The sequence below is a fragment of the Anopheles bellator genome, chromosome 1 (genome assembly GCF_943735745.2).
Source record: "Anopheles bellator chromosome 1, idAnoBellAS_SP24_06.2, whole genome shotgun sequence".
Taxonomy (NCBI): domain Eukaryota; kingdom Metazoa; phylum Arthropoda; class Insecta; order Diptera; family Culicidae; genus Anopheles; species Anopheles bellator.
Genome location: NC_071285.1, coordinates 31,559,573 through 31,571,578, shown reverse-complemented (window position 1 = coordinate 31,571,578; position 12,006 = coordinate 31,559,573). Strand labels below are relative to the sequence as shown.

Here is a 12,006-nt window from a genome sequence, read left to right as displayed (position 1 = left end):
ACAATTTGCTTGCCTTTGGCCATTTCGATAGCCTAACCGCATGCTGCAGGCGGAGACCAGCTGAGATGCCGCACACTGGAGACCCAACAGCAGCAGTCACCTTCGACGGAAATTAAGAGTGGCCAGTGCCGGTGTGTACGACGACTCCACCGCGACGTAAAATCAATATGGATTGCGTATAATTTAGCAGCCTTTATCGTTGCACATTTAAATTTTAATTGAATTGTTCGTCGGCGCACCAGTCGTTGGCGCACTTTTTCCGAACCCACCCGCCCTGGCCCTGGCGGGTGTGTTTGTCCCTTTTTCTGCGGCCGGGCGGCCGTTGCCTGCGCAGCGCGTGGGCAAAGTTTACGAAAGATGCGCAGAAAGAGTGCACAACGAACGTCCTGGGCCACGGTAAGTCTGGACACGGTAATTTCAGCATAATTCGAGTAGTTCCACCATTTAGAGTGCGGGCCACCGGCCCTATACGGAAGCCCTTCCAACAACTGCACCATAATGCTAATGGCATTACTATGTTAATGCTCGCCCGTTTCCCGGGCGTTGGCGCGAAAACAGGTTCCAGGAGCCGCCGCGTCACGATAGCTTCCGGCAGCGGCGAAGGAAGGGCGCCGCGATGGGGTCCAATAATTATTTGCCATAAATTTATATCTTCATTGCTTCCTCCTCCCTTACTTCCGATCGGTACTTCGTCATCGGCGGTGGGCGGCGGTCGGTCGGCCACGTCGGTACCTAAAACGAAGCCATCGTAAAGCAGCGTTCGATGGCAACCGGATGAGAATACGTCGGTTAATAACGGCGTTGGGTGTCCGCCTCCGCCTAGCTCTACGTATCACCATGGCGCAAGGATATCACCGGGGAGCGCCCAGCCCACAGCAGACCCACCATTCGAGGGTCGCGCGCTAACAGAGCTTCGCAATAGTTTCGGTTTTACAAAACTTACCACCCGAAGCAGGGTATCCCATGTCCACGCCCGGGCACTTCAACGTTCGAGCGGTCGTTCCCGGGGCGGGTTCACGGGTGGAAGGATATCATAAATTCTATTTCCTTACGATGGCGACCGCAGCGAGCCCGGCCCGGCCATCAAAGTGGCGGTGACGGCGACTTCTATAAATGCAACCGAAGCGTCCCATTGTTTGTTGATGCCTTAAAGTGTGCTGTGAGCACGATGCACACCCTGCTCTACGGCTGAAGCTGGTTCCCGAACACTCCCAGCGCCAATGGGGACACACCTGTTAAGGGAAGGCTAACCCATTTCGCGGCTTCGACCGGCCCGGCGGGAATGCCACCCGATTGTCGACGGCGGGATCCGGGAGACCTGTGGCGTGCATTTTTAATAGCTTCATTCGTGCGTCCTGCTCACCGGTCGGCCGTCGGAGCGCTCCTTGGTTTCGGTATCCTCCTGCAAATAATGACGCATAAATGCCCCAAACGAACCCCGTCCCATGATGAACACGTTTGTCGACATTCCGGCAGTACCGGGGCCCCGGAGGACACGTGTTCCGTGTTGGGTGGGATTGAGTTGGTGAAAATATTATGTATTGTTTATTTTTCGGCTTCATTGGCTGGCTCGGTGGCTCGGTCGCAGCGTACCATCAAACGTCGAGCTCCACCAAACTTCGGTGAGGACAGGATGAGGTCACGAACATGCTCTCTCTCTTCACGCTGTGCACAACAGCGCGCTTCGATGGCTCATTTGACGCGATCCATCCGTCCGCCTCACGTGGCCGATGTGGTGGAAGATGTGATCGGAAAAACACTCATCGTTTCATTATGTGTTAGCATTAGTGAATCATAATTTATTATAATACGCCATTTTGCATGAAACCGAGCGGATGGGTGAGCAGCTGTAGGCCACGGAGCGTGCCCAAAATTTTCGACAGTCCCACCCCAGGGCTCCCAGGGCGGATCCGGAGCAAAATGCTGCTCCACGCGGAATGCTCGTTGTGGAACAATTTGTTCACAGTTCTCGCATTTCGTCGGCCTCCGGTTTTCTCTTTTCTTTCCACTCTGCTCAGGACAAACAGGCTTCGGGCGACGCGGAGCGGCACGCGGGTTCCACACGTCCTAGTCACGCGGAGCGGACCCACACCGCCGGATGGCTTGCCGGCGCGAACATGGAAAGGCGTTTTGGCGTTTTTACGATTGTTATTTTTATGAGAGCTTCAGCAAATACCACCGCCGCCACCCACCAACCCCCGCACCGGCGAGAACTTGAACCTGAGGGACGAACTCCGGTGGGACGGGCCCGAGGTGCATCGAGCCGTGGCCTCACTCGGCGAGAGCCTGATCCGGCCGCCGCCCGGCGTCTTGTTTCAGCACTTTGCATTCTCGGCCTTGGGGGCCGCACAGGCGGAGCGCCACCGTAAGACATACCCACACTTAGGGCCACGCCACGCCGACAAAGGTGTGGTAAGCTATAGATAATTTATTATCGTTAAACAACCGAAGGGAGTGATACTGGGAGTGGGACCCTCACGATTGCTTCGCGGCAGCGGGCGCTCGCTCGCACTCTAATAGATTTCCCGAATTAAATTGTTGCAAAATTTGATACCATCCCCGGCGGTCCGCCAGGATACTCTCGCCGGGCGGCGCCAAGACACACGACCGGCGAACGAAGTTGACGAAGGCGTTGTCCCATCCCGGTGTGCGTGTTGGCTTTCTCGGGCGCCTTGACGCCGACGGGCGGACGAAGAATTAATGGGGATTACAACAATTATCGGCACCGGCTGTGGCGAGGTGTGGCCGGATTGAAGCTGGCGGGGCATTGAGCCGTGTTTACAAAACATGAAGAAAACACACTCATTATGTTCTCGTATTCGAACCCCCCCCTCGCATTGGCGCTCGGTGGGACGAAACAAAAAACATATTAAACTGTAACCGTACCTCGGCCTCGGGATGTGTACCGAGCCACAAACTTTAAAGTGGTGGGCCTTTTACTCGTTGTTTTCGATTGTTTCAGCATGTTTTACGGTTGGATACATTCCATAAACTGCATCCCCAGCGAGTCGGCAACAAGCAACTAAAACGAATAAAACAGAATGGGGCGTAAGCTCTGCCAACGGAGTTTTACGTAAAGCCGTTATGTAGGAAGAATGCGGGAACAGTTTTTACCAATCGATCGCGTCTCGGAGATTCGGCGAGGGTCCCAGCATCACGGGGCTCTTATTTGTTGGCGGGGATGGTAAAGAAAACAATACCACAGGCAAATGGACCAGGATTGTTTTTCTTTGCCAGATAATTATATTCCACTAGTAGCCATCGGCTGATTTTCCGTTGATCTGTGGTCGTGGCACCGAGCTCAACTGGCCATGATGATTACTCTCACCACCGTCAACCCGCCGTGGGACCAACGAAACGCATGCATCGGTTGGTGGAGCGCAGCTCCAACTGAGTCCGGGCATCCAGCGGGGATTCGTCGATTCTACAAGTTCGCCTGCCAAGACCACACTTTCACGATATCGAGAACCACAGACGAGGCCAGAAGGGATGCCGACGCCAACCGTTGGCTGATTTTCATTTGATGATCGAATGTTGTTTGTTGTTTTGTACCGTTTTGATGGAGCAAGACGAAAGCGGGGCAGGAAGATTGATTGATCCGCGTGCGATACAGAAACAGATTTCATGTCTCCGGGCAACCTCGAAGAAAGCGATGCTGTGGAGTGGAGTTCTTCGCCGAGCGACCAGCGCCGGATGAGTGTTGCTCGGGTGTCCCATTTCGGGAGGGTTTAAAGATGTTTCTCTCCGGTTTTTAATCAACTACCATGATTTTGATCGTTCCGTGGCCCGGTGTCTCAACGATGGCATGCGATTGGGTAATGTTGCCGAAAAATTTACCAATTCAATTTGTGAATGACGCCAAATTTTGATCAGCGTTTCAATTGAAACGACGACGATGGGACAAAAGTTTTCCAGATACGTTGGACGGCTGTCCGCGTGTAACAACCTACATGAGACAACGTACCACACGGAAAAGAAGCACTGTGCTTCTCTTTTTGATTTATCTAGCCCGCCAGGCCAGCGACCGAAACCAATACATAGGTCGGTGCCGGTGGCGCTGGGTGTCCCTTGGATAAACAATTGGGAAAAGGTAATAAGCTACGAACGGTTGACTATGCGGGACGCGAAGAAATTGAAGCACATTTTAAGTGCCACGGATAGGTTCAATATTTGTTCAAATAATATAATTTCGTAGACGACGGATACAAGGCCCCGGGTACTGGGGTATAAATACTTGAACGAAGAAATCGTTCGATTTCACAAAGTGTTTCGCAAGATTACAGGGGTCGGTAGATGGAACCTTTTTAGCTGCTTGGTCTGGTATCATCCGCAGAAAATTGCTGAGCAAACATCAGGCGGCGAACTGGATCCGGGGCGGATTTTAAACTAATTTGGGTCGAGCATTTGAAGTGTGTTTGGGTATTCCTGGCAAGCAAAAATCCTGGCCTGGATATTAAATCTTGCTGTTAGTTTAAATCTTTTAACGATGTTCTTGAAAACAGTGCAACAGAAAAAAATATTGTTACAACGTTGGTGGTTCCAAAAGCAATTCACCAACCAAAAAGATGAGGACCAGAGAAATATAAACCACACAACATCAGCAAAATTTGAATGAAATTTCCCATGTCCGTTCTACGTTTACAGTGCAACAACGCAAAAATAACAATTTATTCAGAATGCAACCTAACATCTCGGCAATATCGGGACTTGATAGCGCAGTTGTTGGCATGTCATAACCGTCCTTCGAATGATAGGCAATATAATGGATGAATAGCAACAATGGATGAAGCTTGTTTACTGTTCCTAATGGTTATTTCAAATGTTGACATGTTTCACCAAAGGATGCTCTAAGATTTTCGATTATATTACGGTGAAAATCAGCAATAAAAAAGGTCAAAAAGAGCACTGATAAAACGATGCAAAAACCCATTTATAACCCTGCCTAAACACAGCCACCAGAGCTACCAGGTGGAGGGCGAAAATGTTAAAAAAAATCTTAACCTTCTCGAGGCAGGGAGTCAGCTCTGTTTATTTAATGTCATAGTATTTTAATTTTACCATGTGATACTGATTGACTTTGTTACAAAAAACGGGTTCGTAAACAATAAAGCAACTGTTTCAATCAATATCGACGCGTCCATCAAACCCTGTAGTGTTCTGCATCAACGATTGATGCTTTCTTTCTACTCAAATGTTACTCTCGTGAGCAGGCATTAACTAAATTCAACAATTAACAAACAAAAAACTGAAGATAAAACGTTAATCCTTCATTCGGAGCAAGATTCGCTTGGAGTTACACAAAGCGCCTACAAAACTGACAACGAGATTAAACTGTCAAATACTTTATCGTCAGTTGTAGAAATATCTTCCCGCCGTGGCGGCGTGATCATCATCAGCCTTCCGAAAAAAAAGTGTGTTCCAGCTTGCCCTTCTCACCGTTGGCATGACGGGGCGCGTTAAAGACAAATCGATCGTTATTGAATCTCTCAAAACTTGGCAGGCAAACGATTTTCCGTAAGCGTCTTTCCATTCTGCCGGCTTGCGGCAACTCTGGGAAGGCACAGTAGTTACTTGTCTTAATTGATAACATGGAAAGGCAACCTTTTTTCCCGCAGTTCTCGGAGAGATTAAAAATCCACTGTAAGAGTGGTGGCGTCGCCTAATGAACCTTTTACCCGCTTCTGATTCCCGTGAGATTAAAATCGGTAAGGTCTGGCAGTTCAGGGATAGGAGAAGGTGTTACGGAAAATAATTCGATTTTAGAGAATAAAGATTGTTAATTGATTGAGCAGCCAAGAGGTAATCATAGACAGATGTCGGTACAATATTTTGCAATACAAAAACTTGCACTTGAATGTTTTGTTTGCATTTGCTACAAGAAAATGTGAAAATTTGTATGTCTATTTTGGAACGTTAAGCACTTTAGCAATGGTAACGGTTCTTCTTTGATATATAATTACGCAAAGCCTGTGGAAGTGTATGTAGGCAAAAAGTAGTGTATGAAATTTCACCAATTGTCTCATTATGATCCGCTGATGCTTAAAGATAGAGAGAACCACGGCATCGTCAACATTACCATCGTTCACCGACATTACTTCTTTTGTCCCTGTGGCCCAGATAACTTTTTTCGCGACACAATCCCCCTGTTTTTGATAAGATAAAAATAACATGAAAACATTATGACAGATATGAATAAAATATGCCAAGGCGATAAGGGCTATGCCACCGCACCACCCCAAGGGTTCCGAAGGGAGTTGGAGGTCCACGAATGTAGGGCACGGGAAATCCCCGTTGATACTGCCCACACCGGAACTTTCCGTTCCTTGCGAGCTTCTAAAAAGAAACAAAACTTCTAGTCGACTCATGGAGGACCAAAGTAAAAATGGAATTACACTGATGGCGGAGGCTGAAACAGGAGCAAAGTCCCAAAAATTTTACCCCACCGACGGGACGGCTTCGGGACGTATCGATACTTTCCGATACACTGAGGGAACCGACATTCGCCGAAACCCTCCGGGGCGGGTTGCCGTCAGCGTGCTTGTGTTTTTCATGCTGAACAACGTGCGCATCCTGGCGCACCAGCGATGAAGCGGAAGGAATTTGGGGATCGGCGAGAAATCATCATTTCACCTTCACTTACCTCAACCAGTGACGTTTTGTGACACTTGTATGACAGCAAACTGCATCATATTGATCGGCGAACCATACCACCAAGATAATGTAGAAGGCGGTCGTCGTGTCGTTGAAGAACTCCGACATGATGGCTTCCATACCTACGAATAAAGGTGACGCAGAGAAAACAAGAAACCGTGAAAACAAGGCCGAGGCATTCGGGCATTCAATGGCGAGAAGGAGTAAGATTAATCATGTGTCAGAATTGTTCAGTATCTTTTGCAGGAAAGAGAACGTAGGACGAAAAAAAACACCAGAAACACCCACCAGAGACGACAGGACCGGCGGAGAAAGCACGGCAAACGATGATGGAGGGCAAATGGTTCCTATTAGCGGAGGCTGAGAGCGAGCACCGGTAGCGTAATAGGTTAAAAGGTTTCAACCTTTATCATCGAGGGGATTTTTGGCAAATTCCGACAAATTACGGCCATTGTACGCAGTCGACACGGGCTACATCAACGTCGATTACTTTCCCTTACAAGTTACCGTTGATTTTTACATTGACCCAACACACTCTTGGTGGCAAGGATTATAACTTACGGTTTTACAATCGGAAAAGGAACTACCAATAACAAGGCTGGGAAGCGAATGTAGTTTAGCGATGCTTCGCGTAAGAACTCTCTACAATTTCTTTTTCGTTCCGTCCTGTGCCGGCCGATGGTGGCTACTTGTGGTCGAAAAGTTCATCCTACGACGAAGACAATAAAGCGTGTAACGATTATTTCTGTGACAAATCTCTGCTCGGCCCATGCTTCGATACCGGTTTCGCGGGGGTCGTCCAGCCCCCGGTTGATGAAGGCAGAAAGTATCAAACTGGCGAGTCACACCGGATCCACTCAGAGAGATCAGTCGCTGTGGAGTGCATGGCCGCTTGTGCCAATATGTGCCCCTCCGATCGACGGCACCGGGAATATGAGTTTGCAATTTGTATTCAAACCTGCTAGCGTCAAGTTCAACTTCCATACGAAGAAACTCTGTGCCAACAGGCAACGTATACACTGGCGTAGGGTGGTCCGCGCCAGGGCAGGACTTCTGGTAGGATCGTCTCAAATTTAATTCACACCAAACCACGGCGAAAGGACGCAACTGTACGGATGCCGTTATCTGGCGGCTACTAGACCAGGCCCCACAGGATGGCCCGGGGGATGGTCTGACTCGCTGACCGACAGCGTCGGACAGGTACCATCATGGTCATGGTGTGTACACACGCTGAAATAATTTATATGTAAAACGAAGCATCGGACGCTACAATATGTGAAATAGGAGAGAAGATGAATGTTGCGTTATATCAATATACCATTCTACCCCCGTTCGCGTCACATCGGGTCGGCAGTCGATAGGGCAGCGTCACTTGCGGGCTTGCTGGTGCTTAACTCAGTACCCTCAAGACGACACCATCGTCGCCATTGTACCCTTCCGCTTATTACTCGACCTCACCGCAAACTTCAGCTTCATGAAGTTGCGTGGGTTTTTCCAAACAGTTGCACTACGATTCAATTAACTGTAAATTAAAATTCACGATTTGCTCTAATGAAGTCTGTTGCTGTTCGCCCGGATCGGATACGGATTACGGAACCGCAGAGTGTAACGGAGTGTGCACGAAGAACTGTTGCTCTTTGGCCGGTGGTGGTGGTGCCGGCCCGCAAATTTGGCAAATATCATTAAGTGTAAAGCCATTTCCACCCAACTGTCACTGCTGCTTTTCGTTTCGCTGCGAACGATTGCAATAGACACTGGTTTCCTTTCGTGGGCCCAAAGCCGGACGTGAAAAAAAGCCCATCGGAAGATATTTTATTCCACGGAAAACGTGATACGTCAAATTTATTCCGGACGCAATCGAGGGGGGAAAATGATAGATGACTGATTTGGCGCTGCCATATCAATTTAAAGCGCAAACAAAAAATTGGCGATGCTCGGCAGTGGCTCTAACCAGGGATTGATTAATGGGAGTGCGAGGTCGAACGGGCGTCAACATGAATATTTGCAGTTCATTTGCTCAGCGCGTAGTTTGCCTTCCGGACAAATCGACGGCCGAAGCGAATCGGTAGCGGGTTGCGCGAAAAAAACCCATCCCGCTTGAATGTAAAAACTGACGCAAAAACAATATATTTGATTAATTTGTTTGATTAAATTCAATATTCTTCTCCATGATAATCAAATTAACACGCACCCATCGCGCTGACCGATAGCGCACACGGTGGGGAGAGTCCGGGCCATGGGCAAATCGTCCGGAGAAGCTCCACGAGTAAGCCGGTAACGGTCAAGGCGCTCCACCAGGGGAGCTGGGTGTGCGCGAGTGTGTGTACGTGGCAGTTGTCCAGGACAACGGAACGACCCCGGGGGGTGGGTGGTGTCGATATCGATATCGAACGGGTCCTCTTCATGGTGATGTATGTGCGGTGATAAATAACTGTCCTCCCGATAAACGCGGGCGGACGTGTGGTTGGCGGCATGGACGTGTCCGTCCGGCGAGCGAGGGTCCGATGATGAAAATGGACAGTAGTCTGCCGTGCGGCGGTTCGTTCGCACATGCACCGGGCAAAATTATGAGCACCACCAAAAGAAGAGCAAAATTGTGGCGTGTGGCAATGTCCTCGTCATCCTTCACTCGCGTCCAGTTCGTATTTGAAGTCATGGATCCAGCACGCATCATTGTCTTTCCAGTGCTACGCATAAAAAACCGGCCAGATTGCATTAGTAAGAACTGCACCCCATAGTGGAGAAACAATAATCGAGGGCAGAACTGCGGCCCTAGGAGTGCGGGCTCAAATTTTCCGTACTGTAGAGCTCACGTTCGTCGAGGGCCTCACTGTCAGACTTGCGGACAGATTGACCAATTGTGGAAATTTATTACATTGGCGAGGAAATCGTCACCGGTTCGCAACGCCATCGTGTGCTTGTATCTGATGCCGGCGTCCCCAGCACTGAGCACCAGCAGACCGGGCGCGTTCGGAGCGGTACAGATGAGCAATTTGACTGTCCGATGTAATTGATCGGAAATGGGTTTGTTTGCTTTCGACCACTCATCGTCATCACCACCGCCAACGGACGGCACACGGCGGCAACAAAGTCCTCTCTGCACGAGTACTCAACGTTGGGACACTAGTAAGTGGTGCCAACTTAGCAGGACCCGACATGAAATTTTGGGGCGCGTACGACCCATAACGAAATGTCCCCAAAATGTGTAACGCAAGGCCGCGAGCGACGTACTTACCCAGCTTGGCGACACATGATTTCCAACCGCCAGTAAACGTACATCATCAGCCTCGGTTCCTCGAAGTGCGCATCACAGCGAGCGAGCGAATTCATCGAAACTCAAGGCATAGTCGCCACCTGTCATGACCTCAACCACCGGATCTATCAGGACTGTTCCTGCAAATTTAATCTTTTGCCCACAAGCGAATGCTCACATATTGGACAGTCTCGCCGTCGCCGCATCACACTTTGCCAACAGGACATTTCGTCACCCCGTTTCATCGACATGCATGCGAATCTGCGTGAAATGAGCTCGTCATTTATTGGAAAAATTTTTGCTTCGATTTTTCTATGCGATGTTTCTTTCACTTCTTTTCACCCGTTGGCAGAGACTCATGGAAACTTGTCATCGTCGTCCCACTCAATTTTCACTCCCATACTGTCTTCTCTAAAATTGTCCATCCCGAGGACCACATCGCATTCATCGGTCATCTATCATGCCCGTTGCTCATAGGATCCGGTTAACAACAGCATCTGCCTCTTGGGCGTATACCGAGGAAATACATTGTCTGCTCGAGGATCTCCACTGCGATTAATAAATCTTGATCCGATTTCATTTTCTCGCACCCCTGCTGACGGCAACCCACACACACACACGAGAGCTAGCACCTGCGAGGACTTTTTAGGTTACGCTTTTTCGTCTGCCAGAGAAAAAAGAGACATCCACGCTTCAGCTACATGCGACTCGTAATATGGGGACGTGGGTGCGTTTCAAAACAACATCATCACAGAACATGAGTGGGGAAAGTCGGAAAATTCATTCATGGATTTGGATTATGGATTGATTATAAATAAGAATTTTCCCAGCAGTTTACTAATGCCGCAGAAATTTCGAACTAATGTACTCAATTGCATGGCCGCTGTTTCAGCTGAGCAACTTACAAAACAAGGTTCTCAAGAAGGACTAGTGAATATAAAGGAAGGAAACACGCAAGAGAGCGCACATGAGCGATACCTCAGGTCCGATTCCCTGGGCCGTCGATAGGGTAAGTCGTCCAACTCGCTCGTTACGTTGTACTCAGATGGTATTCACCAGTGCTTCAGTGTGATGGCGATATAACTGAATTATTGACGCCCTTTCACTTTCCACACTGTGGCTTACGCAGAAGAGCACGTGTTTAATTGAATCGTGATTATTTCTCATTTTGTGTGATTAAGAAAATAGATTAAGAGAAGCTACATATCGTGATCATCACTCTCACTGAAGACTTGCATAGCTTTTCATTAATCGTACATGTATAACTCGTTCCAATCGGACCTATTTCAATATTGTATCAAGTATTGTGACCAGAAAGCTATTTCCAGTCACGGCCAGTAACTGTTCCGATGATTTCGGAAGCGATGCTCGCTCCGTCCAAAGATTCCGTCGACCACACACACGCTGCGATGCGATGGAAATAAGTTAATTTATTAAACAATTAAACGAAGTAAGGTAAACAACAAATTAACCCCATGCTGAGCTGAATTAAAATGAGCAAACATTATCCTATAAATCGATTTAGCGGGACGACTTTGCCGACAGGGCCAAGAAATTGACACCCGACGCGAGCATCCCAACAGGATACTGGCGTTCGACCTACGTCCGCAATGCATCGAAATGTCCTCGCCGTGATCGGGGACTGAGAGAGATCGATGGATTTAGAAGACGTGGCAAAGAAATACCCCACGTCTTCCAGCAATGAATAAATACCGTCTGACCTCCACGGGACGCTCGGACTCGGGCTCTGTGTCTTTCCATCCCAACCGTGCTGGAGACCGAAAACGCAATCGAGACATAACACCCAGCGACCAGCGGCGAGAGCCCGTGGAAGTCGAAGGAAAATAAATAGAGAAACGGGAAAATCGAAGGATGAAAAATAGAACATAGCGGACAAAGCACACAATCCCCTTAGATGCGCAACGGACACGTTCCAGTCCGGGGGGGACATTTTAAGCCTTAAAGAAAACAAACCCGGTCCTCTGCCCGTTTGTCTCTGCGAGCACGGCCGCCGTTTTAAGAACACCTCGGAGATGGTGGAGTCGATAGTCGGAGCGAAGGGTCAGGTCCGAAGCTATCCAGCATCCCCGGCCGGTGTCCTT

The 12,006-nt window shown here is 48.9% G+C and overlaps 1 protein-coding gene across 1 annotated transcript in view; it reads right to left on the bottom strand.

Moving 5' to 3' along the window:
• The window catches only part of LOC131210498 (uncharacterized), a 37,471-nt gene that overhangs the window by 10,648 nt on the left and 14,817 nt on the right, over positions 1-12,006 (bottom strand). The window contains exon 8 of the mRNA XM_058203757.1: positions 6,641-6,773. Coding sequence (XP_058059740.1) covers positions 6,641-6,773 — 133 coding nt within the window. The remainder of the gene's footprint in view (positions 1-6,640; positions 6,774-12,006) is intronic.